The sequence below is a fragment of the Macaca fascicularis genome, chromosome 11 (assembly GCF_037993035.2).
Source record: "Macaca fascicularis isolate 582-1 chromosome 11, T2T-MFA8v1.1".
Taxonomy (NCBI): domain Eukaryota; kingdom Metazoa; phylum Chordata; class Mammalia; order Primates; family Cercopithecidae; genus Macaca; species Macaca fascicularis.
Window position 1 is genome coordinate 58,103,611 of NC_088385.1, and position 26,845 is coordinate 58,130,455.

The 26,845-nt window shown below is 47.2% G+C and overlaps 1 protein-coding gene across 1 annotated transcript; it reads right to left on the reverse strand.

Annotated features, from left to right (window-relative positions):
- Window positions 1-399: 399 nt before the first annotated feature.
- SMAGP (small cell adhesion glycoprotein) lies at window positions 400-26,417 on the reverse strand. Its single transcript, XM_045366801.3, has 5 exons — window positions 26,327-26,417; window positions 26,041-26,262; window positions 25,034-25,105; window positions 1,797-1,874; window positions 400-1,159 (listed from the first exon to the last, which is right to left on the reverse strand). Exons 1-5 carry the CDS (start codon window positions 26,415-26,417, stop codon window positions 981-983), a joined length of 642 nt encoding a protein of 213 aa, XP_045222736.1. The 3' UTR covers window positions 400-980.
- Between the last annotated feature and the right edge of the window lie 428 nt (window positions 26,418-26,845).

The following is a 26,845-nucleotide window of genomic DNA, read 5'->3' on the forward strand; positions in this document are numbered from 1 at the left end:
TACAGGCGCCTGCCACCACGCCCGGCTAATTTTTTTTTGTATTTTAAGTAGAGACAGGGCTTCACTGTGTTAGCCAGGATGATCTCGATCTCCTGACCTCGTGATCTGCCCGCCTTGGCCTCCCAAAGTGTTGGGATTACAGGCGTGAGCCACTGCACCCTTCCTTCCCAGGGTATGTTTCTAATGACATTACTCTGGAACAAGCTTTCCTGCACCATCTTTGTCTCAAATCCCTAAGATAGTTCTGCAAACTTCTAGAACTTTCCTAAGGTTCTTATTGCTTGGGAGAGAACACATGCAAAGGCATTAAATAGGGAAAAGAAAATGTCAAAAATGTTTAAGGAAAAATAAGTCAAAATGTAAAGGTAGTTACTTCTTGCACATGAGAATCAGACTTCCGTAGCAATGAAAAATTTTATTTTGGATAAAAATCACGTAAGCATGAGGTTGTCGGGGAACACGGAAAGGAAGGGCTCAGATTAGGGGATGTAGCACATTTATCAGGAGGTAAGATCTCCAGAGTCTCCTACCCCTCCTGGCCTAGCCTTTTACTGTGGTATCCAGCCTCTGGGAAGACCTTGTATGGACATTATCTCCACTGGGGCTATCACTAGGTAACCAGGTAGGGGACAGAGTAGAGCAGCCAATGGCCCTAACACTCTTTTCTCTCCCTTCAACCTGTGAAAAAAGATGATGGGGCACATACTCAGATGTCCCCTCATATAGCCCCATCTTTTTGACCAGTCACAAACACCAGCTCTGATAAGAGGGCCTGGTTAAAGATACCATAAACAGCTTTCTCCATGTCCCTGGTCCCTGGAGTCAGTGATGTCGACATTTGGGACTGTGACCTGGCTGGAGCTTGGATTTGCCCACATCAATCAATGCTTCTCCCTGGCTTCAGAGAAAACTTTCCCATAATAAGCAGTCAATATGTTAGCGCTGGAGCCAGGAATAAGCTCCTTGGGGCCCGGGAGTCATTAGATGAAATATTCCTCCTTCTCCCTGCCCTTGGCCAAGTCACTCTCCATCTGGACGATGGCACTGGGCTCGCCTTCTGTAGGTTCATAGGTGACGTAGCTGCCTTTGTTCTTGTACAGGTAAAAGAAGATCAAGATCACAACCGAGAGCAGGGTGAGGAAGACCACGGTGATAACAACTTGGAAAGGAGAGGGAAAATGTAGAGATGTTTCAGGATTGAGGATGTCTCAGTAATTCCTGGAGTCATCTGATTTAGTCACTGTTTTCATAAAGATCCTCTTGTTTTCGTTAACTAGTGTCCACTTCCATCCAAACCATGTTCCCCCACCAACCCCAATTTCCATGGCACATAATAGCTGGAGTCTGCTGGTGCTTAAGTTAAGCTAAGGACACATGCTTTTGATTTCTGACAAAACTGAACTCCCTCCCAAACCAGTTCCTGATTCTTATAGAAACGGGAAGGAGGGAACAGGAAATGGCTTATCCTAACAGGAAGTGGTTTCTCTGATCCTCCCCCTCTTCTTCACCCACTCAACCAACCACATATATCCTCGTCCCTACCCATGTACTCGAGTGTAACGTCCGTATGCATATCTATTTGTGGCCACCTCCCAACCTGTCATTTACTGGTAGTGCCTCTGACAGAAGCCTCTGAGTCTTTTATAGCTCTCTCTGTGTGTGTGTGTGTGTGTGTGTGTGTGTGTAATATAACTTGCATGCCAGGGTGAGCCCATTAATGGATTTGGTCAGGCTCTCTCCGGAGAGAGATGCCCTTGATCCAGAAGGTCCCTTGGCGTTGGCTCAGAGTCTATTACCTGCAATGAGTGCTGTGCTGGCTCCATCTTCTGGGGACAGGGCCTCAGTGGGCCGTAAAATTGGGGTGGTCATCAGTTCTGGAAAATGTAGAAAAGTGGAAAAGGAAATGGGGTGAATTCTTTTGTTTGAAAGCATATGTTTGGCTTTCAAATTTCACCACCCCACCTTCTTTGCTATTCAAAAGTTTATCATTTAACTTCTATAGTAAATATAAATAGAAAATCCTGGAGAATAGAGAAGAAAATAAACCACCACCCAAAGACAACATGTTGATGGATTTCTCCCTGCATAATATAATGGTTAAGAGTAGGGGCTATAGAGCCTGACGGACTGGGTTTCAAATATGAACTCTGTCCTTTACTAACCTGTATCGGCAAAATGGAGGTAAGAGTACCTACTTTAAAAGGTTGTTGTGACATTTAATAAGTAACTCAGTAAGGATAAGCCATTATTAGGAATGCATATTTTTACATAAGTGAGATCAAATGAGATGTATATGCGCATATATTTACATTATATAGCATGTGCATTTTCTTGCAGCATTCTTACAGACTCTTTGTAAACATTATTTTAACATAATGAAATAGTGCTCCTCTCCTATTAAAAACCCTTTTCTACACTTCCAGGATAGGCCCTGCAATTTGAAAGGTTCTGAAACAGGCCTCTCCTCTACCCTAAAATAGATCCTGCACCCCCTCCTGCTACGGGTTTATTTATCCTTCAGCGCAAGAAAGTCCCACCCTAAAGGCATTACACCCAGCGACAGAACATGACAAAATGAGTGGTCTCCAGAAGTCCCTTTTAAGTGTTTACAGAGGAAGTCAGGAAGCCCTTCTGTTCTTTCCTATTAGCACTTTAATGTAGAGGTTACTGCAGGATAGAAGTCTCCTGGGGAAAACTGGCTGGCTGACCCTGGCATCACCCACAGGAGGCACCCCGACCTGACTGGCATCCCACAAATAGCAACACTCACCCACTGCCTCCTCTTTGCTAGGCCGTGTGCTAGATGAAAGGTCGAGCAAAATGGACACGGGCCAGCTTCCCAGGGCTCACCCTCCACAGCACCCTCCACAGCTTGCACGGTGAGGAGCTGCCGTAAGTGCACTTAGGAAAGTGTGCGGCCAAGGGAGTGTCTTCCAGTCTTCCAGCCAGGAGTGACCTCCCAAGGGAGGAATATCTGAGCTGGGAGCTGAAGCAGGGGTAAGAGTTTACCAGGTAACAGGGATGGGGCACATTCCAGGCAGAGAGAAGAGCCTGGGTCAAAGCTCTGAGACTGGGGGACTCAAAGGCCAGCGTGGCTGGAGCGTGGTGTGAGCATGACTCCTATCCAGTGCCTGACACATGCAGGTTTCCATCCACAGCAAGTGAAATGAGGGCATCAGTGGTGGTCAGGTGGGCCTGTGCTAAGAGGGGCCAAGACTGTTGAGGGGTCTTTCCATGCAGGCCCAGGGAAGCCTGATGAACCATCCTGATCCCGCAATACAGAAAGCAGAGGCAGGCTGTGCAGAGCACTTCCCCTCCCAAGGCCAGGCCAAACCTTTCTCCACTGGTCCCCGCTCTTTGTCTAGGAATGGTAGTACCCTCAACCACTCTGGCCTTGGGCAAATGGTTACTGTGGTGTTTTATATATATATATATATATACACACACACACACACACACACATATTCTAAGTCTTCATCCACAGTTCCTGGCTCCTAATTCCCACAGCCCGTTAGCCTTGTGTTAGGATGTGGGTGTCAGGAAAAGGAATCTCTCCGGCCTCTTCCTGCTCTTCCCTTCACCTGCCCCAAGGCAGGACTCTCATCTTCCCCTGCCTTTCCAATAGTGGGCCATAAGATCCTCATTCCAGAGGGAGAATTTGGGAAAGGAATGCTGACATCATGAAGCTTCCATTAAAAACCCAAGAGGATTGGCCTTAGAAAGCTTCTGCATAGCTAAACATGGCTGGGCATGGTGGCTCATGCCTATAATCCCAGCACTTTGGGAGGCCGGGGTGGCTGGATTTCCTGAGCCCAGGAATTTGAGACCAGCCTGGGAAATGGCAAAATCCCGTCTCTACCAAAAATAGCAAAAAAAAAAAAAAAAAAAAATCAGCCAGGTGTGGTGGTGTGGTACTTGGGAGGCTGAGGAATGAGAATCGCTCGAGCCCAGGAGGTGGAGGTTGTAGTGAGCTGAGATCGCACCACTGAACTCCAACCTGGGTGACAGAATGAGACACCATCTAAAAACAAAAACAAAAAAAACCCCAAAAAACAACTAGCTGAACATGCAGAGGTTCCCGGAGGGTGACACACCCAGGGAGGGCATGGAAGCTCCGCCCCCCCTCCCCACAACTCACCCTACACATGTCCTCATTTGTATCCTTTGCAATATCCTTTATAATAAACCAGTAAACATATTGTTTCCCTGAGTTCTGTGAGCTACTCCAGCAAATTAATTGAACCCCAAAGCAGGGGTTGGCAGGGGTGGGAACTCCAACTTGAAGCTGGTTGGTCACAAGTTTTGGAGGCCTGGACTTGTGACTAGTGTCTGAAGGGAGGTGGAGCCTTGGGGACCCAGCCCTTGACCTGTGGTATCTGACACTGGCTCCAGGTAGATAATGTCGGAATCGATGAGAAGACACCCACTTGGTGTCTTTTTGAGACAGAGTCTCGCTCTGTCGCCCAGGCTGGAGAGCAGTGGTGCGATCTCGGCTCACTGCAAGCTCCGCCTCCTGGGTTCATGCCATTCTCCTGCCACCTTGCCAGGCTAATTTTTTGTATTTTTAGTAGAGATGGGGTTTCACCATGTTAGCCAGGATGGTCTTGATCTCCTGACCTCATGATCCGCCTGCCTCGGCCTCCCAAAGTGCTGGGACCACAGGCGTGAGCCACCGCGCCCGGCCTGGGGTCACAGAAGTCTTCTGTGTTAACTGTTATGTTGTGAGAGCTGAGGAAAAATGGTTTTAGAGTTTGTCTGGAACAGGTATACATTTTTTATTTCAGATGGAGTCTCGCTCCATTGCCCAGGCTGGAGTGCAGTGGCATGATCTCGGCTCCTCCACCTCCTGGCTTAAGCGATTCTCCTGCCTCAGCCTCCTAAGAAGCTGGGATTACAGGTGTGTGCCACCATGCCCAGTGAATTTTTGTATTTTCAGTAGAGACAGGGTTTCACCATGTTGGCCAGGCTGGTCTTGAACTCCTGGCCTCAAGTGATCCACCTGACTCGGTCTCCCAAAGTCCTGGGATTACAGGTGTGAGCCACTGTGGCTAGCCTATACATTTGATTCATTCATCCATTCTCATCTGTTACCCATAGGAACTATATTAACCAACATTGTAGTTCTACTGCGAAGATTAAATGAGAGAACATGTAAGCATCATAGAGTAGCTACTACTTAAATATTATTTAAGGTGACTTTGTTAATATGCTTAGTCATTCAAAGGGAAAGCTGGCCAGGCATCGTGACTCAGGCCTGTAATCCCAGCACTTTGTGAGACCAAGGTGGGAGGACTGCTTGAGGCCAGGAGTTTGAGACCAGCCTGGGCAACACGGCAAGACTCTGTCTACAAAAAAAAAAAGTAAAAATTAGCCAGGTGTGGTAGTACGTGCCTGTAGTCCCAGATACTCATGAGGCTGAAGTGGGAAGACTGCATCAGCCCAGGGGGCTAAGCCTGCAATGAGCCAGCACTGCATTACTGCATTGTTGGGCAACAGAGTAGTGAGACCCTGTCTGTCTCAAAAATAAATAAATAAATAAAAGGGAGAGTTGCTTTGGGTTTGAATCCTGCCTAAGCATATTACTAGGTGACCTGGAGGAAGTTCCTAAACCTCTCTGAACCTGTTTCTTTTTTTTTTTTCTTTTTGAGATGGAGTCTTGCTCTGTCGCCCAGGCTGGAGTGCCGTGGCACCATCTGGGCTCACTGCAAGCTCCGCCTCCCAGGTTCATGCCATTCTCCTGCCTCAGCCTCCCAAGTAGCTGGGACTACAGGCACCTGCCACCACATCCGGCTAATTTTTTTATTTTTAGTAGAGACGGGGTTTCACCGTGTTAGCCAGGATGGTCTTGATCTCCTGACCTCGTGATCCACCTGCCTTGGCCTCCCAAAGTGCTGGGATTACAGGCGTGAGCCACCATGCCTGGCCTTTTTTTTTCTTTCTTTCTTTTGGTAGAGACAAGGATCTCACTATATTGTCCAGGCTGGAGTGCAATGGTGCAATCTTGACTCACCGCAGCCTTGACTTCCTGACCTCAAGCAATCTTCCTGCCTTGGCCTCCCAAAATGCTGGGAACACAAGCATGCACCACCATGCCTGGCGGTACCTCAGTTTCTTGATTTGTGAAATGGGAGTGTGGTATACAGCTTCTGAGATGGCTCACAATGATTTCTGCCTCCTGGTATTGACATCCTTGAGCATGCCTCTCCTCTGGTATATGGGTTGAACCTGGTGACTTGCTTTTTTTTTTTTTTTTTTTTTTTTTTTTTTTTTTTTTTTGAGACGGAGTCTCGCTCTGTCGCCCAGGCTGGAGTGCAGTGGCGCGATCTCGGCTCACTGCAAGCTCCGCCTCCCGGGTTCACGCCATTCTCCTGCCTCAGCCTCCCGAGTAGCTGGGACTACAGGCGCCCACAACCGCGCCCGGCTAATTTTTTGTATTTTTAGTAGAGACGGGGTTTCACCGTGGTCTCGATCTCCTGACCTTGTGATCCGCCCGCCTCGGCCTCCCAAAGTGCTGGGATTACAGGCGTGAGCCACCGCGCCCGGCGGTGACTTGCTTTTAACAGACTATGGCAAAAATGATGGTATGTAACTTCTGAGATTAGGTTATACAACACTGTGACTCCTATCAAAGGGAAGCTCTGAAGTTTATCTACCTGGTCATGACTTCATACCTTTCACCATGCACTTTCCTCCCCAAATTTCCCAGGGCTGCAATCCATCTTCCTACCATGGATCTAGAGTTCTATACAGTTGTTCCTAGTTTTGCTTTCTTTAAACATTTGAGAATTTAGGATGTACAAAGCATTGAGTAGATTAATGTATGTCAGAAGCTTGAAGATGAGTAATTTCTGTTCAATCACCAACAATAACTTACTTTGTACATTAGGCTGAGTGTGGTGGCTCACATCTGTAATCCCAATACTTTGGGAGGTGGAGGCAGGAGAATTGCTTGGGGCCAGGAATTTGAGACTAATCTGGACAATATAGTGAGACACCATCTCTATTTTTTTTTTTTTTTTGAGACAGAGTCTTGCTCTGTCCCCCGGGCTGGAGTGCAGTGGCGTGATCTCAGCTCACTGCAAGCTCCGCCTCCCGGGTTCACGCCATTCTCCTGCCTCAGCCTCCGGAGTAGCTGGGACTACAGGGGCCCGCCACCTCGCCCGGCTAGTTTTTTGTATTTTTTAGTAGTAGAGACAGGGTTTCACCGTGTTAGCCAGGATGGTCTTGATCTCCTGACCTCGTGATCTGCCCGTCTTGGCCTCCCAAAGTGCTGGGATTACAGGCTTGAGCCACCGCGCCCGGCCTCTATTTTTTTTTTTTTAAATAATATATGGAGGAGGCCAGGTGCACTGGCTCACGTCTATAATCTCAGCACCTTGGGAGGCCAAGGCAGGTGGATCGCTTGAGCCCAGGAGTTGGAGACCAGCCTGGGCAACATAGCCAGACTCCCATCTCTACAAAAAAAAAAAAAAAAAGTTAGCCAGACATGGTGGCACACACCTGTAGTCCAGCTATTCGGGAAACTGAGGTGAGAGGATCACTGGAGCCCAGGAGGTCCAGGTTGCAGTGAGGTGTGATTGTGCCACTGTACTCTGGGTGACAGAGTGAGACCCTGTTTCAGGAAAAAAAAAAAAAAGGATAAAGGTGGGAGGAAACCAGATGATCACAATTAAATACAGACAGTTGTGCTACAAAGTGCTTCTTTAACATGAACTGGCTGACTGGTGATAGGTAACTTAGGGAATGATGTCAGTGTCATGCAGAAGTCATGTTAATTTATATGCAACTTCTTTATTTTCAGTTTATTTTCAGTTATTTATTCTTTACTTTTTAAAAAATTGAGCAGCCCCTAGAACCAAAAGAGGTTCAGAGGACTCCCCATCCTCTTTATACCTTTAATGTTTAACATGATCAAAAGCAAGCTTTCTCACAACTAGAGAATATTTTAGTCAAACAGGAAGACCTTAAAAAAAAAATTCTACAGAATGCCTTGCTGAGATGCAGCTATTGGTCAGTTTCCACTTATATGAAGCCATCGGGTGAAGCAGAAAGTGCAGATGAAGAAAGGTGCAAAGAAATTTACCTCAATATTTAAACAATGGCAAGAAGGCAGACTCTACATCAGATTTTTTTTTTTTTTTTTTTTTTTTGAGACAGAGTCTCGCTCTGTCACCCAGGCTGGAGTGCAGTGGCACAATCTTGGCTCACTGCAACCTCTGTCTCCCAGGTTCTAGCGATTCTCCTGCCTCAGCCTCCCGAGCAGCTGGGACTACAAGAGCGTGCCACCACGCCCGGCTAATTTTTTATATTTTTTAGTAGAAACAGGGTTTCACCATATTAGCCAGATGGTCTCGATCTCCTGACTTTGTGATCCGCCCGCCTCGGCCTCCCAAAGTGCTGGGATTACAGACGTGAGCCACTGTGCCCAGCCTATTATTATTATATTTGAGACCAAGTCTCACTGTCTCGCCCAGGCTGGAGTGCAGTGGCTTGATCTCAGCTCACTGCAACCTCCACCCCCTGGGTTCAAGTAATTCTCCTGCCTCAGCCTCCCAAGTAGCTGGGATTACAGGCATGTGCCACCATGCCTGGCTAATTTTTGTATTTTTTTCGTAGAGACAGTTTTGCCATGTTGGCTAGGCTGGTCTCAGACTCCTGACCTCAGGTGATCCGCCTTCCTCAGCCTCCCAATGTGCTGGGATTACAGGTGTGAGCCACCGCACCCTGTGAAGGACAATTTAAAAAGCATTATATCTGGAACAAGAACAAAGAAAAAGCTAGGCTTGTTTGGGCCTGAGGGGTCAGGCTGGAGGTAACAGAGAAAGCAGAATTCCCTCAGGCCTTTTCACCTCTGTCTCCTATCAAAGAGAATCATTTTTTTGTACTAAGGAGCAGTGGAGCCTTTGGGGACATGGGGGAAGTGAGCTCAACAGAAACAAAGAAACTCAGCAAGCACCAGACTGATCTAAAAGGACCAGATATGACAGCCAAGGGCCCTGCAAGAACTTGTAAATGGGATTTCTGTTGGTGACACAGGAGCTTCTGAGAAAGAGAGAGGGATCTGGAACCTGAAGGGGCCATGGAAGGAAGGTGGATTCCGCAAAGAAATGGTGAGCTTGATGTGATTCCCCAGCAAAGTTCTAGAACACATTATCACGGCCTGTTTGGAGGGCTCTGAACTTGAAACAGCAAGCATTAGAAGTCAGAATGGGACTACCGAGAGCAAGCTGGGTCAGACAAGCTGCACAGCCTTCTTAGACTGAGATTCTAGGTTCTTAGACAGGGAAATTAAACAGTTCAAAAAGAATTTACTGAGTGTGTACTCTATGCCAGGCTCTGAGCTTCTATCAGTGAACAACACAGGCAAAAACTCTTACCTTTAGAGTTCCTGCCAAGAGTAAACAGAATTACCCAGCAATCTCATTGCTGGGATGCTGGGTACGATCCCGCAATCCCACTTCCAGGTATATATCCAAAAGAAATGAATGGACTTCAACTGATACTTGCATATCATGTTCATAGGAGCATTATGCAATACCTAAATAAAAGGTAAAATGGACCGGGCGTGGTGGCTCACGCCTGTAATCCCAGCACTTTGGGAGGCCGAGGCAGGCGGATCACGAGGTCAGGAGATTGAGACCATCCTGGCTAACACGGTGAAACTCCGTCTCTACTAAAAAAAAAAAAAAAAACTAGCCGGGCGTGGTGGCGGGCGCCTGTAGTCCCAGCTACTCGGGAGATTGAGGCAGGAGGATGGCGTGAACCCAGGAGGTGGAGCTTGCAGTGAGCCGAGATCGCGCCACTGCACTCCAGCCTGGGTGACAGAGCAAGACTCCATCTCAAGAAAAAAAAAAAAGGTGAAACAAACAACCCAAATGTCCATCAATAGATAAACGGATAAACAAAATGTGGCATAAACATATCCTTAAAGAGGAAGGAAATTCTGTAAAAAAAAAAAAAAAAAGGAAGGAATTCAGACATATACTACAACATGAATGAACCTTGAGGACATGACACTAAGTGAAATAAGCCGGGCACAAAAGGACAAACATTCCAGTCTAGCCAACATGGCAAAACCCTGTCTCTACTAAAAATACAAAAATTAGCCAGACGTGGTGGCAGGTGCCTGTAATCCCAGCTACTCGGGAGGCTGAGGCAGGAGAATCACTTGAACCCAGGAGGTGGAGGTTACAGTGAGCCAAGATCGTGCCACTGCACTCCAGCCCAGACAACAGAGCGAGACTCTGTCTCAAAAAAAAAAAAAAAAGGGACAAACATTGTATGATTCCATTTCTATGAGGTGCTTATAGTAATCAAATTCATAGAGACAGAAAGTACTACAGGAGATTGTAAGGGGCTAGAGAAGGGGAAAATGGAGAGTTAATGTTTAATGGGTATAGAGTTTTAGTTTGGGAGGATGCAAAAGTTCTGGAGATGCGTAGTGGTGTTGGTGAAGGTATAACAACGTGAATGTACTTAATACTGCTGGACTGTATACTTGAAAATGGTTAAAATGGTCAATTTTATGTTATGTATAATTTTACCACAATAAAAAAACCCTCTCTTTATACAATTTACATTTTTAGAGGGGGAAGACAGACAATAAATAAAATAAGGCCGGGCATGGTGGCTCACGCCTGTAATCCCAGCACTTTAGGAGGCCGAGGCGGGCAGATCATGAGGTCAGGAGTTGGAGACCAGCCTGACCAATAAGGCGAAACCCTGTCTCTACTAAAAATACAAGAATTAGCTGGGCGTGTGGCGTGCGCCTGTAGTCACAGCTACTCAGGAGGCTGAGGCAGGAGAATCACTTGAACCCAGGAGGCAGAGGTTGCAGTGAGCTGAGATTGTGCCATTGCACTCCAGCCTGGGTGACAGAGAGAGACTTCATCTCAAAAAAAAAGTAAAAATAAATAAATAAGTAAAAGGTATGCTATATTACATGTGAATTAGCGCTATGTAGAAAAATAAGCAGAAAAGGGGATGGAAAGCTGGGATGTGGAGTTGTGGTTTTAGAGAAGGTTGTCAGGGGAAGCTTTACTGATGAGGTGACTTGAGTGAAGACCTAAAGAAGGTGAGGGAGGCAGCCATGCAAAGAGCTGATTGAAGAACATTCCAGGCAGAGGGGACAGCAAGTTCACGGGAAGGCTGTCCACAGCACTGAAAAACACCCCGGGGCCAGGCATGCTTGGCCTGTTAAATGCACAGCATGGAGGCCCCTGAGTGGCAGCAAGGGGGAGAGGAGAAGCAGAGAAAGTCAAGGAGGCCTGTACAACACAGGCCTTGTAGGCCAAGGTAAGGGCTTTTTCAGTGAGTGAGGTAGGAAGCTTTTACAGGTTTTTGGGCAGAGACTGATCAGATTTTTACTTTATTATTTATTCACTTAATTATTTTTGAGACAGGGCCTCAGTCTGTCCTCCAGGCTGGAGTGCAGTGGTATGATCATGACTCACTGCAGCCTCGACCTTCTGGGTTCAAGCAATCCTCCTACCTCAACCTCTGGAGTAGCTGGGACTACAAGCATGCACCACCACGCCTGGCTAATTCTGTATTTTTAGTAGAAATGGGGCTTCACCATGTTGGCCAGGCTGGTCTTGAACTTCTGACCTCAAGTGATCTGCCCACTTCAGCCTCCCAAAGTGCTGGGATTACAGGTGTGAGCTAGCGGACCCAGTCCCTTTTCCTAATTTCCATGACAGCATTAATTGCTTTTGCAGCAGCTCAGTGAGAAAGTGGTGGGATTCTGAATATAATCTGAAACAAAGACAGACAGGATTGGATGTGGGGTGGAGTCAAAGATGAAGGCATGGAGTTATATGAGAGGGGGAAGCCTGCGGGAGGAACAAATTTGGAAGAAACATGATTGCTTACTAGATATCAAAGTTCAGATGTTAAGACTAGAATTTGGAGGCGAGGTGCGGTGGCTCACGCCTGTAATCTTAGCCCTTTGGAGGCTGAGGACAGAGGACCACTTGACCTCAGGAGTTCAAGAGCAGCCTGGGCAACATAGTGAGACCTCATCTCTATTTAAAAAACAAAAACAAACAACCTCTCCAGAAATATATATAAAATACAGATATATATATATGGTACTGGAGGTTGAAGTCATTAGATATTTAGGACCATAGACTGGGTGAGATCACCCAGGAGTAAGTGCAGATAAAGAGAACCCAAGACTGAGCCCAAGGAGACTGGGGAGTAGCAGCCAAACAGCTTTTGCCATGCAGAGATCATAAATGACCTTTACAAGAGAAGTTTTGGTGAAGTGCTGGATATAAACCCGTAATTTAGGGTGGGTTCAAGGAAGAAATGGAAGGAGAGGAACTGGAGGCAAAGTATAAATACATGCTTACACAAAATTTCTCTGTAAAGGTGAGCAGAGAAATGAGGCTGTGACTGGAGGGGAAAGGGAGTTCAAATTTGTTTGTTTTTCTGATAGGAGAAATGCCAGCATGTTTGCATACAGGTAAGAATGACTCAGATGAGAGGGACAACTGATGATGTACAAGAGTCCTTGAAGAGACGAGATCTAGAGCACAGAGGGGCTGGCTGCAGACAGCAGCAGAGACAGTGCCATTGGAAGGAGGAAAAGCAGAGTAGATGGGCACAAACGCAGGTGGCAGGTTGACGGTGGGGGTGGGAGCCTTTGGCAGTTCTCTTCTGAGAACTTTAATTTGCTCAAGAAAATAGGATCTTAACTGGGCCCAGCGGCTTGTATAATCCCAGTACTTTGAGAGGCCAAGGTGGAAGAACTGTTTGGGACCAGGAGTTCAACACCAGCCTGGGCAACATAGTGAGACCCTATCTCTTAAATTTTTTTTTTTTTTTTTTTTGAGATGGAGTCTCGCTCTGTCACCCAGGCTGGAGTGCAGTGGTGCGATCTCGATCTCGGCTCACTGCAAGCTCCGCTTTCCAGGTTCACGCCATTCTCCTGCCTCAGCCTCCCGAGTAGCTAGGACTACAGGTGCCCGCCACCATGCCCGGCTAATTTTTTGTATTTTTTAGTAGAGATAGGGTTTCACCGTGTTAGCCAGGATGGTGTCGATCTCCTGACCTCGTAATCCACCCGCCTCGGCCTCCCAAAGTGCTGGGATTACAGGTGTGAGCCACCGTGCCTGGCCTCTGAAGTTAAAATAATTTTTTTTTTTTTTTTTTGAGACAGAGTCTTTGCTCTGTCACCCAGGCTAGAGTGCAGTGGTGCCATCTTGGGTCACTGTAACCTCCCCCTCCCAGGTTATTATCTGCCCCTGGCCTCCCAGGTAGCTGGGATTACAGGTACCCACCACCACACCTGGTTAATTTTTGCATTATTAGTAGAGATGGGGTTTCACCATGTTGGCCAGGCTAGTCTTGAACTCCTGACCTCAGGTGATCTGCCCATCTTGGCCTCCCAAGGTGCTGGAATTACAGGTGTGAGCCACTGTGCCCAGTCTACCCATTCTAAAATAAGATCTTAACTGGGCCCAGTGGTTTGTACCTATAATCCCAGCACTTTGGGAGGCCAATGTGGGAGGATCGCTTGAGGTCAGGAGTTTAAGATCAGGCTGAGAGCAACATAGAGAGACCTCCATCTCTACAAAAAAATAAAAATAAAAATAAAGCAATAGCCAGGTATGGTGGCACACGCCTGTAGGTCCAGCAGTTTGGGAGGTTGAGGTGGGTGGATTTCTTGAGCCCAGGAGTTTAAGGCTGCAGTGAGCTATGATTGTGCCATAGCACTCCAGCCTAGGTGACAGACCCTGTCTCTCAAAAAATAAATTAATTAATAATTACAAAATAGGATGTAAGATAATCAGTTGAGAGTGAGGATGGGAGGGGCTTAAGGAGAACTGAAGGTGCTGCAAGAGTAGATAGCATCAGAAAACATCATAACATTATTTATAGGCCAAGCACAGTGGTTCATGCCTGTAATCCCAGCATTTTGGGAGGCTGAGGGCAGGTGGATCACCTGAGGTGATGGAGGCTGGGAGTTTGAGACCAGCCTGGTCAACACTGTGAAACCCCATCCCTACTAAAAATATAAAAATTAGCTGGGCATGGTGGTGGGCACCTGTATTTCCAGCTACTCAGGAGGCTGAGGCAGGAGAATAGCTTGAATCCGAGAGGCACAGGTTGCAGTGATCCGAGATCATGCCATTGCACTCCAGCCTAAGCAACAAGTGTGAGACTCCATCTCAAAAAAAAAAAAAAAAACAAGGCCGGGCGCGGTGGCTCACGCCTGTAATCCCAGCACTTTGGGAGGCCAAGGCGGGTGGATCACGAAGTCAGGAGACTGAGACCATCCTGGCTAACACGGTGAAACCCCGTCTCTACTAAAAATACAAAAAATTAGCCGGGCGTGGTGGCAGGTGCCTATAGTCCCAGCTACTCCGGAGGCTGAGGCAGGAGAATGGCGTGAACCCGAGAGGCGGAGCTTGCAGTGAGCCGAGATCGCGCCACTGCACCCCAGCCTGGGCGACAGAGCGAGACTCCGTCTCAAAAAAAAAAAAAAAAAAAAGATTATTTATAATATCCTTGTGGACAAGGTAGAGAAATACAGACTGGATATAAGGCCTAAGTGAGGCAGTAATGGATTGTTAAGGGATGAAGTGATGCCAGTCTAGACAGAGACTCTTTCACTGGGGTTTAACCTTAGTCTTTTTGAATTGATATTGTTACGTCAAACCATGCGAGAGCCAAAATAAGGCCTTTATGTAATTCAAAATAAAAAATATTAAATAATAAAACAAGTATAACAAAGTCCAAGGCTGGGTGCAGTGGCTCATGCCTATAATCCCAACAATTTGGGAGGTTGAGGCAGGAGGACTGCTTGAGCCCAGGAGTTCAAAACCAGCGTAGGCAACATGGGGAGACACTGTCTCTACCAAAAAAAAAAAAATAGCTGATACTTGAACCCTGAGGAGGATTCAAGAGGACCACTTGAGTCTGAGAAGTTGAGGCTGCAGCGAGCCATGTTTGCACCACTGCATGCCAGCCTGGCTGACAGAGTGAGACCCTGTCTCAAAAAATACATATTGAACTTCAAATTCTTTGCAAGATTTTTTTTTTTTTTTGGTCTTATGCTTTATTGGTGCCTTCTACACAGGCTGAGCTGAATGCCCTTTGGGTAAATGCAGATCCTGCAGACCCAGGGAAGATTCAACAATTTAAAAATTTTCTGTACAGATGGAGTCTTACTGTGTTGCCCAGGCTGGTTTTGAACTCCTGGGCTCAAACGATCCTCCTGCCTCAACAACACAAAGTGCTGGGATTACAGATGTGAACCACTGCGCCCAGCCCTGAGAAATTTGTTAAAGGCTTCAAAGCTGAGGGGCAACTAGTAAACTGATAAACATAGACACATTTCAAATGTCTAAAGAAACACACCAAATTGAACAAGATGAGAATTTAACACATTCCTTGCTCTTAGGTTCAGGAAGCCAACTACTCACAAAGAATGGGGAAGCTATGGCTTAGCAGCATCACATATAAAGTACTTACGGGGGGTCCCTAAAAAACCACTAACACTGGAAGGATATACTCCAAAACAGCAGCAGGAGTTACAGGTAGGTTGTGGAATTCTCAATGATTTTGATTTTCTTCTTTTTTTCTTAGAGACAGGGTCTTGTTCTGTCACCCAGGCTGGAATGCAGTGATATAATCATAGATGACTGTAACCTTGAACTCATGGGCTGAGGCAATCCTCCCACCTCATCCTCCTGAGTAGCTGGGACTATAGGTGTGTGCCACCATGCCTGGCTAATTTTTAAAGTTTTTAGTAGAGAGGGAGTCTTGCTATGTTGCCCAGGCTGGTCTTGAACTCCTGGCCTTAAGGGATCCTGCCACCTTGGCCTCCCAAAGTGCTTGGATTACAGGTGTGTGCCTGAATTTTGTTTTGTTTTATGTGCTTTCCTTTATATTCCAAATTTCTCACAATGATAAATAATTACTTTTATAATCATAAAAAATTTTAAATTACTGTTATTTTAGGCACCAGTAATATAAATATGGTCTAAAAATGGAGGCGACAGTACTGCTCTACTTTGTACCACTCCTAGACTGCTGAGTTCATCTGGGTGTCATGATTTCTTTTCTTTTTTTTTTTTTTGGAGACAGAATCTCTGCTCACTGCAGATCTTGGCTCGCTGCAACCTCCGCCTCCTGGGTTCAAATGATTCTCCTGCCTCAACCTCCTGAGTAGCTGGGAGTTACAGGTGTGCACCACCATGCCCGGCTAATTTTTTTTTTTTTTTTTTTTTAGATGGAGTCTCGTTCTCTGGCCCAGGCTAACATGCAATGGTGCGATCTTGGTTCACTGCAACCTCTGCCTCCCAGGTTCAAGCGATTCTCCTGCCTCAGCCACCCAAGTAGCTGGGATTACAGGCGCATGCCACTACACCCAGCTAATTTTTGTATTTTTAGTAGAGATGGGGTTTCACCATGTTGGTCAGGCTGTTCTCGAATTCCTAACCTCGTGATACACCCACCTTGGCCTCCCAAAGTGCTAGAATTGCAGGTGTGAGCCACTGCACTCGGTCTTATTTTTTTTCTTTTTTTTTGAGACAGAGTCTCACTCTGTCACCCGGGCTGGAGTGCAGCGGCTTGATCTCGGCTCCCTGCAACCTCTGCCTCCCAGGTTCAAGCGATTCCGAGTAGCTGGAATTACAGGCACCCACCACTACACCCAGCTAATTTTTTGTATTTTTAGTAAAGACAAGGTTTTACCATGTTGGCCAGGCTGGTCTCGAACTCCTGACCTGGTGATTTGCCCACCTCGGCTCCCAAAGTGCTGGGATTACAGGCATGAGCCACTGTGTCACAATTTTGAGGTGAGCAGGCAAACCATGTCAGATAAGGAAAGCTTGCAAGAGAAAGCCCAGAGAAAAAAGGGAGCCTAGAACTTAAATTCTGTCTTCTAATACGCCAAGGCATGACCTGTACAAGAGAACAAACAGCAGAAACTCGAAAAGACAGATGTCTCCCCAACAGAAGAAAGAGCAAAACTGGACAAAAGCAAGGAAGCATCTTGGAGAGAGAATTCTAGTATAGAATGGCTAGTTGAACTAGCTGAGCATCAGAACCCCTCTCAGCCTTAGTTTTTGAATTTTTATAAATGGAAAGTGTTCTATTAGAATTCTCATTGAAATCAAATTTTAAAATAAAAAATCCAGACACACTTAGAATGTCTATCTGGAGAGGAATGATAAAATAAATTATAGGTCATCCATTGTAGAAATAGTTGCTAAAAAGAATATGAGATGTACAATATTACTGGGAGAGGATAAACGGTTAGATGAAAAAAGCAAATTGCCAGGTGGTATGTCTAGTAGGACTGCATCTTTGTTTAAAAAAAAAAAAAGTAAATTGGCAGGGTGCAGTGGCTCACACCCATAATCCCAGCACTTTGGGAGGCTGAGGTGGGAGGATTGCTTGAGGCCAGGAATTTGAGTCCAGCCTGGGCAACATAGCAAGACCCCTGTCTCTCTGTATATTTTTTTTAAGTAACTTTAAAAAACCCTATAAATATGCATATATATGTTTGTACATAGAAAAGGTCTAGAAAGTTATTCTCTGAGGGGCATGTATTACCTTTTAAACAAAATAACATGCTTGGCAAGGTGGTTCACACCTATAATCCCAGCAATTTGGGAGGCTGAGGCCAGAGGATCGCTTGAGTCCAGGAGTTCAAGACCAGCCTGGGCAACATGGCAAAACCCTGTCTCTACAAAAATACAAAAATTAACCGGGCATGGTGGCACGCTACCTGTGGTTCCAGCTACTTCGGAGGCTGAGGTGGGAGGATCACCTGAGTCTGGGAAAGTTGAGGCTGCAGTGAGCTGTGATTGAGCCACTGCCCTACAGTCTGGGTGAAATTGAGGCCCTGTCTCAAAAAAAAAGAAAAAAAGAACAAACAACAACAAAACAAACTAAGTTCAGGAAAGCTGGCATAAAAGAAGGAAATGGCTTATAGCTTTTCCTCCATTCTCTCCTGTTTCTACCCCATTTCTTTCCCATTTCTTTGTCCAAACAAAGAAATAATTATTAAATAGCACTACAGTCTTTCCAAACTTTCCCTGCTCAGGTTTGGAAAGACTGTAGCATCATTCTTCTTGTAAGTGGAATGTCAGGACAAAGGACCATAAGATTGAAGGCCCCACCCAAATCCTAACCAATAGCAAATGACCTTCAAGATCTATTCTGTTTACTCACTCTTTTTTTTTTTGTTAACCCAGATACCGGCTGGCTTTCTTGTGGCCCTTGTTCCCAGGCTGAGCTAAATCTCTTATCACTGAGACATCAGATCTTTTGCCACCTGAGTCTGCCAGCCTACTTATTTGCTCTAGACCTGTCCAACAAAAGGTGGCTCCCCCAGTTCTTTCCATGGGAAGCCACACTGGAACTCGGCCCCCTTTCTTCTGCCTTCTCTTTCATGCGCACCAGCGAGTTGGGTGGAGTGAGACCTTGGGAGCAGTCCATCATGACAGAAAGAACACAGGCTTTGCAGTAAATCAGACTTGGCATAAAATCCTGCCTCTGCCATTACTAGCTGCATGACCTTGGGAAATTTTTTTAATTTTTGAAAATTTCACAGTGGCTCATGCCTGTAATCCCAGCACTTTGGGAGGTCGGGGTGAGTGGATCACTTGAGATCAGGAGTTCGAGACCAGTCTGGCCAACATGGTGAAACCCCATCTCTACTAAAAATTTAAAAAATTAGCTGGGCATAGTGGTGGGTGCCTATAGTTCCAGGTACTCCGGAGGCTGAGGCAGGAAAATCGCTTGAACCTGGGAGGCGGAGGTTGCAGTGAGCCGAGATTGTGCCATTGCACTGCAGCCTGGGCGACAAGAGCGAAACTCCATCTCGGAAAAAAAAAAGGAAAAGAAAACTCCTTAACTTCCCTGAACTTCAGTTGCTCCTTCTGTAAAGTGAGAATAAAACCTGTTTCACAGGGTTGTGGTGAGGAATAAGTGCAATGAAAAATGCTGCTTTGGGAGGCTGAGATGGGAGGATCACTTGAGGCCAGGAGTTTGAGACCAGCCTGGGCAATATAGCAAGATCTTATCTACAAAAAAATTGTTTTAAATAAAATAAAATAAAATAAAGAAAAATGCTGGCCAGGCGTGGTGGCTCACGCCTGTAATCCCAGCACTTTGGGAGGTCGAGGGGGGCGGATCACGAGGTCAGGAGATGGAGACCACGGTGAAACCCCGTCTCTACTAAAAATACAAAAAATTAGCCAGGCGCGGTGGCGGGCGCCTGTAGTCCCAGCTACTACGGAGGCTGAGGCAGGAGAATGGCGTGAACCCGGGAGGCGGAGTTTGCAGTGAGCCAAGATCGCGCCACTGCACTTCAGCCTGGGCGAGAGAGCGAGACTCCGTCTAAAAAAAAAAAAAAAAAAAGAAAAATGCTAAGTGTCTAATACAGGGTGAGGACAATCTAGGCAGTAGCTGGTACAATTATTTGGTGGCAAGAGATAAGCTTTACCTGGCAGGGTGGGCAAAGCCCACAAGGCACAGTTCCACTGCCCTACTTCCAATAGGGCTGACTTATGCACTAGGGACAACAGGCACAGTGCCCTGGGCCCACAATGCTTCTAAAGGCCCATGAAAATGGTTTAAGTGATTTTCATTTCTTTTATAATCAGAAGGAAGAGAACCAAAATTTTAGGTCAAAGAAATATTAAGGTTGTTATGTGAATTACTAATTATAAATATTAATTATTATATTATCATATTCTTCCTTACACTGATAGTTGTAAAATATGATTTTTAATATTTTTTAAGTGAAGGAGGAGCCCACAAAGACAAAAGTGCCCAGGGCTTGAGAAAGTCATAATGTGGCCCTTACTTTCAAGGCTCCTGAAGGATATCTCCTCTAGGAAGTCTTTATAGACTGTATTGCTAGGTGTGATGGTGCATGCCTGCAGTCCCAGCTGCTCAGGAGTCTGAGGTGGGAGGATCCCTCAAGCCCAGATGTTTGAGTCTGCAGTGAGCTAGGATTGTGCCACTGTACTCCAGCCTGGGCAACAGAGTAAGATCCCATCTCTTAAAAAAAAAAAAAAAAAAAGAGAGGCCAGGCGCAATGGTTCACACCTGTAATCCCAGCACTTTGGGAGGCCGAGGCAGGTGGATTGCCTGAGCTCAGGAGTTCAAGACCCACCTGGGCAACATGGTGAAACCCCATCTCTACTAAACTACAAAAAATTAGCCGGGCATGACGGCGTGCGCCTGTAATCCCAGCTACTCAGGAGGGAGGTTGAGGCAGGAGAATTGCTTGAACCCAGGAGGCAGAGGTTGTAATGAGCCGAGATTGCACCACTGCACTCCAGCCTGGGTAACAGAACAAGACTCAGTCTCGGAAAAAAAGAGAGACAGAGAAAGAGAGAGAGAGGGCTGACTCAATAATCAATTTAAAAAAAAATTTTTAAAAGGATATAAATATACAGCTGAACAATAACAAAACAGCTCAACTAAAAAATGGGACAAGACTTGAATAGACATTTCTCCAAAGATGTACAAATGGTCAATAAGTACATGAAAAGATGCTCCACATCACTATCACTAGGGAAATGCAAATCAAAACCACAGTGAGATACCACCTCACACACATTATGATGACTACTGTTAAACAGAAAGTAACAAGTGTTGGCAAGGTTGCAGAGAAACTGAAACCTTTATGCACTGCTGGTAGGAATATAAAATGGTGCAGCCGCTGTGCAAAGCTGTATGGTGGATCCTCAAAAAAATTAAACACAGAATTATAACGATACAGCAATTCCACTTCTGAGTATACATCCCAAACAACTGAAAGCAGGGTCTCAAGAAGATATTTGTACACCCATGTTTATAGCAGCATCAGTCACAATAGCCAAAAGGTGGAAGCAACCCAACTGTCCATCATAGATGAATGGAGAAACAAAACGTAATATACACATCCAACGATATCATTCAGCCTTGAAAAGGTAGGAGATTGGGACATGCTACAGTATGGATGAACCTTGAGAATATTATGCTAAGTGAAGTTAGCCAGACGCAAAAGGACTGTTGTATGATTCTACCTACATGAAGTACCTACAGCGGTCAAATTCATATAGACAGAAAATAGAACAGTGTCTGCCAGGGGAGTGGGGAATCAGTGTTTAATGGGTGTCAAGTTTCAGTTTGGGAAGGCAAAGTTCTGGAGATGGATGGTGGTGAGGAACACGAATTACTTAATACAGTAGTCTCCCCAGGGCCGGGCGCTCGCCTGTAATCCCAGCACTTTGGGAGGCCGAGGCGGGCGGATCACGAGGTCAGGAGAGCGAGACCATCCTGGCTAACACGGTGAAACCTCGTCTCTATTAAAAATACAAAAAATTAGCCAGGTGTGGTGGTGGGCGTCTGTAGTCCCAGCTACTGGGGAGACTGAGGCAGGAGAATGGTGTGAACCCAGGAGGCAGAGCTTGCAGTGAGCTGAGATCGTGCCACTGTACTCCAGCCTGGGCGACAGAGCAAGACTCCATCTCAAAAAAAAAATACAGTAGTCCCCCCTTATCTGTGGTTTTGCTTTCCCAGGTTTCAGTTACCCGCGGTCAACTGCAGTCCAAAAACATTAAATAGAAATTTAATAGAAAAAGAAAATTCCAGAAAGGAACAATTCATACATTTTAAATTATGTGCCGTTCTGAGTAGCGTGATGAAATCTCACACCCTGCTCCATCCTGCCTGGAAAGTGAATCATCCTTTTGTATCCATGCTATAAATTATGCTTAGTAGTTGGCTGTCACAGTATCACCACACTTGTGTTCAAGTAACCCTTATTTTACATGACAATGGCCCCAAAGCACAAGAATGGTGATGCAATTTGGACATGCCAACAAGAAGTGCTTCCTTTAAGTGAAAAGGTTAAAGTTCTTGACTTAATAAAGAAAAAAAAAAAAGAATTGTATACTGAGGTTTCTAAGATCTATAGTAAATAAGGTATTTTAAGTGAGAGGGACCACTTTCACATAACTCTTATTACAGTATATTGTTATAGTTGTTCTATTTTATTATTGTTAATCTCTTACTGTGCCTAATTTATAAGTTAAGCTTTATCCTAAGTATGTATGTACAGGAAAAAACGTAGTACAGATGGGGTTCAGTACTATCTGAGATTTCAGGCATCCGCTGGGGCTTTTGGAATGAATCCCCTGTGGAAAAGCGGGGACTACTCCACCACTGAACTGCCTGCGAAAAAGTGGCTAAAATGGTAATACCTGTACTATGTTTATTTTACCGTAAGTTTTAAAAAAAAGAAAAAATGGCCAGGTACGGTGGCTCATGCCTGTAATCCCAGCACTTTGGCAGGCTGAGGCAGGCAGATCACTTGAGGCCAGGAGTTCGAGACCAGCCTGGCCAACATGGTGAAACCCCGTCTCTACTAAAAGTACACAAATTAGCTGGGCGTGGTAACGCACGCCTGTAATTCCAGCTACTAGGGAGACTAAGGCAGGATAATTGCTTGAGCCCAGGATCGGAGGCTGCAGTGAGCTGAGATCAAGCCACCGCACTCTAGCCTGGGCAACACAGCGAGACTTGGTCTCAACAACAATAATAATAATAATAAATAATAAAATTTTAAAAAATGTAAACAGTTCCGCTTTGCCGAGGTTCTAATCCCTCAGCTAGCTACCAAGGTATCGCCTTTTTTCCCTTGTGGGCAGGCTTATTCTGGAGGTCCTTTGCCCACCCGCTTCCTGAACATCCTCCAGGGTAAATTGTTTCTGTAGCTTCACACATGGTATGAGGTATTCTACCTTTATCTAGAGCAGATACACATAGAAAAGGTATTCCACCCTTCTCTAAGATACCTGCTGCGCCCCTTTGCCAGTACGAACCTTGTCCATCTTTCAAGGGCAAGACTCAGATCCCTTCCTCGCCTACTCATGAAGCCTTTGCTGACCCATTTCTCCCCACTCTCCGCACCCCCCCAAGTTTTTTTTTTTTAGACAGGGACTTGCTCTGTCACCCAGGCCAGAGTGCAGTGGCATGATCTCGGCTCATTACAGCCTCCATCTCCTGGGCTCAAGGGATCCTCCCACCTTAGCCTTCGGAGTAGCTGGAACCACAGGTGTGTATCACCATGCCCGGCTATTTTTAAAATTTTTTTGTAGGGACGGGGTTTCGCCATATTGCCCAGGCTGATCTCGAACTCCTGAGCTCAAACAATCTGCCTGCCTTGACCTCCCAAAGTGCTGGAATTACAGGCATGAGCCTCCACACCCGGCCATTTCTCTCTTTTATCTCTTTTCACCAGAAAACTAAAAGTCTGAATTGTGTGCATTACCAGTCACAGAGGACACTGTCTTAGACTTCCACTGGTGTTGTCATTCACCTGTTTCTACACAGTAAAAGCAGGGAATGTCTGTCTTAATGACAAATGTGACTGTGTATAGGAAGACAAAGGTGTATAGACCAACCATTGTTCCTCTCCCTAACTAGCACATGCTGAGAATAGTCAATAAATAACTGATAGTTTGGCCGGCCCAGCCTGATGATGAACTAAAAGGTGGGCATCCATTCTCAGAGTGCTGAGCAGTAGAGACCGGCCTCCACACACCTTCAGGGAACAATGAGGTTATGATGCTGGGTCTGTATCATCAGAGAAATGGAATTAGAAAGCCAGCAGAATCCCTTTCAAGGGAAAGATGGGTTTCTTTTTTTTTTTTTTTTGAGACGGAGTCTCGCTCTGTCGCCCAGGCTGGAGTGCAGTGGCCGGATCTCGGCTCACTGCAAGCTCCGCCTCCCGGGTTCACGCCATTCTCCTGCCTCAGCCTCCCAAGTAGCTGGGACTACAGGTGCCCGCCACCTCGCCTGGCTAGTTTTTTGTATTTTTTAGTAGAGACGGGGTTTCACCGTGTTAGCCAGGATGGTCTCGATCTCCTGACCTCGTGATCCGCCCATCTCGGCCTCCCAAAGTGCTGGGATTACAGGCTTGAGCCACCGCGCCCGGCCGAAAGATGAGTTTCTAACAAGCACTCAGTACTAATAACCAATGTGACTGAGTGCTTACGAGATACTGCACACTCTTCTAGGTGTTTTATATGGGCTGTCTCATTTAATCTTCATAAATCATAAGATAGGTACTATTTTCCCTATTTTGTGAATGATGAACCTGGAGCTTAGAGGTTAGAAATACTATCTTTAGCAGGTTTTTAAAAAACGATTTCCCTGTTATCTTTGAAGATTCCTTTTCCACATTTAACTATAAGGCTTTCTGCTACATTCTTTGCCATAGCTATAAATTATTAGAGGGATGAAAGTAAAGCCCTTCCTTTAGGCTTATAAAATAATCAGTCTTCCTTCCTTCCTTTCTTCCTTTCCTTCCCTCTCTCCTCCTTCCCTCCCTCCCTCCCTATTTTTTGAGATGGGTCTCACTCTGTTGCCCAGGCTGGAGTGCAATGGCACAATCTCAGCTCACCTGCGCCTCCTGGGTTCAAGTGATTCCCATGCCTCAGCCTCCTGAGTAGCTGGGATTACAGGTGTGAAACCATCTCTCTACTAAAAATAAAAAACTAGCCTGGCTAATTTCTTTGTATTTTTAGTAGAGACGGGGTTTCACCATGTTGGCCAGGCTGGTCTCAAACTCCTGACCTCAGGTGATCCGCCCACCTCGGCCTCCCAAACTGTTGGGATTACAGACATGAGCCACCACACCTGGCCTCTTTCTTTCTTTTGAATTAGAGATGGGGGTCTCACTATGTTGCCCAGGCAAGTCTCAAACACCTGGCCTCAAGAGATCCTCTTGCCTCAGTCTCCCAAAGTCCTGGGATTACTGACATAAAATCATTGGATAAACCGAGGTTACAAAGCTTTAAGTGGTAGTGAAGTCACCATGTCCATGTGACTTCAGATTAAAACAGTACTAAGGGGCACACTCTAGAGTTCCTGCTTCCTCCCAGGCCTTTCCCGTGTGAGACAGGCAGAGAGAGGCGGGAGTCTTCCCACCAGGGCTGAGGCTTCCAGGACTGGTCTGGGGAAGGGAATGTTGAACAATTCTTTCTCACTGGGATTAGGAAAGGCCTTCGCCTACCTCTCGGAGAAGGAGTGGTCAGGAGGCTGGTCATTGTCACTAGTGGTTGAGTTCCTTGGAGAAGAGGCAGATCTGTAGGAAAAGGGGCAAAGACAGGAATGCAGCGGGTGAGCCCCTGGGGCTTCGAGTCCTGGAAGTCCCAGAAACGCCTCTGGTGCCAGGTTTTCCCAAGTCCCTTCCCCTTTTCCTCTTGCCCACTTCTGGTTTCCCTGAGTATCTTCTCAGGCTCCAAGTACCAACGGCTCTCCACAGGAGCAGTCTGAGGCCACGTGCACTTTACCGGGGTGTTACCTTCACACGCTCTCTCCCGATCCTTTCAATGGGCCACCAAATTTACCTCGGAGATCTCTCAAGGCCTGAGAAAGTCAGGCAAAGGTTCGCAAATCAGCAGCGGACCCAGTTTCGCCAAAGCGCGGTAACAGGTACCCTAGGGTTCCACAGCTCGGAGTTCTGGTGACGCCATCCACCAGGTGTCAGGAGAGGGCCGGGAAGGTCAGGACCCGCGCCTAGGCTCCGGAGCGGATTGGGCGCAGCGCGGCAGCCGGGCCGGGACCGGGAGGCGAGGGCCGTGGGCCGCCTTCTGGCCCGCCTGGGACGCAGGGACGCCAGGCTGGCCGCCCCGTCCGGGCCTGCCTTCGCCGTCTAGGGCGCGGTCCGCGCACAGCCTGCCGAGCCTCACTTGGCTCCTGCCCGCGCCTCGCGTCCCGGAGACCCTCGACGCCCCTGCGAACGCAGGGTGGACGCGGCGGGCTGGGTTGGTCCTCGCCCCGCGGTCCCGCCCCCGTCCCCGCCCGGAGCCCCCCGCGTTACCAGCACCCGGCGGAGCGCGCTGCGCTGGGAGCGGCCGGTGCGCTGGAGAGCGGCGTTTCCAGCCGCCGCGACGCTCGGTCCCAGCGGGGCGCTGAGCTTCGGCCGCTCCGGGTTTCGGTTCCTGCCGCGGCCGAGGTGGCTGAGGCGAGTGTGGGCGACCCGGCTTTCCGGCGCCCCCGCCCTCCCCTCGTGCTCACCTTTCCAGTCCGACGGGCTGCCGGGGGAGGGCCGGCGCCGCTCCGCGCGTCCTTTTGAACTCAATGGGGGCGGGCACCGCGGAGTCGCGGAGGCCGGCAGAGGCCGAACGAGGACCCCGAGAGGAGGAAGCCGCGGGCCGCGCGCGGGGTTGGCGCAGAGGCCGGAGGGGGTGGGGGGCAGGCCGACGGGGTGGGACAGGAAAAGCGGAGAGAAACCGCCCTCTGCAGGTCCCCTCGGCTCCCCCGGGAGGAAAGGCAGCCTGCCCTTCTCCGATTGTCACTTTACTCTCCATCCGGAGCCGCTTCCTCTCTCGCCCCGAGGCTCGGGGTGGCGGGGGACCAGATTGGAGCCGCGGGCTAACTGGGATCAGTCCCATTTCCCTGGCCTTGACGTTCTCTGAATTTTTAGCTAACGTGGAAAGTTACATTTATTTCCATTTGTTTATCACGTGCTCACATAGGTCTGTGTCCCGAAGCTTGGCAGAAACTTAGCCAGCACACCCCCGGCCGTGAAGCGGAAAGGTGAAGCGGGGAGAGCAACGAGCCTCTCCACCCCGCCCGCCCCCGGGTCTTGCCAGCTGGACGTTCTTGTGGGGCAGCACTGAGCAGCGGTTAGGAGTGTCGTGGACTTTGGATTCAAACAGCCCCAGCTCCTCTGCTTGCTAGCTGGGTGACTTTGGGCAAATTAACATCTCGAAAATCTGTTTCCTCATTCCTAAAATGCGGGGCTGAAAGTGATCATGCCTGTAAAGCCATCTCATATCCATGGTTCTAGAGCATGGTGAGCACCTCAATTTGAATAATC

What these genes read in the sequence shown, in the direction of transcription:
- SMAGP (XM_045366801.3), bottom strand. Translation starts at nt 26,417, where the DNA reads ATGGGACTGATCCCAGTTAGCCCGCGGCTCCAATCTGGTCCCCCGCCA. An exon ending in GACCACTCCTTCTCCGAGAG is followed by an intron (nt 1,875 to 25,033) that starts GTAGGCGAAGGC and finishes TACATTTTCCAG; the next exon opens with AACTGATGACCACCCCAATT. An exon ending in CAGCACAGCACTCATTGCAG is followed by an intron (nt 1,160 to 1,796) that starts GTAATAGACTCT and finishes CTCCTTTCCAAG; the next exon opens with TTGTTATCACCGTGGTCTTC.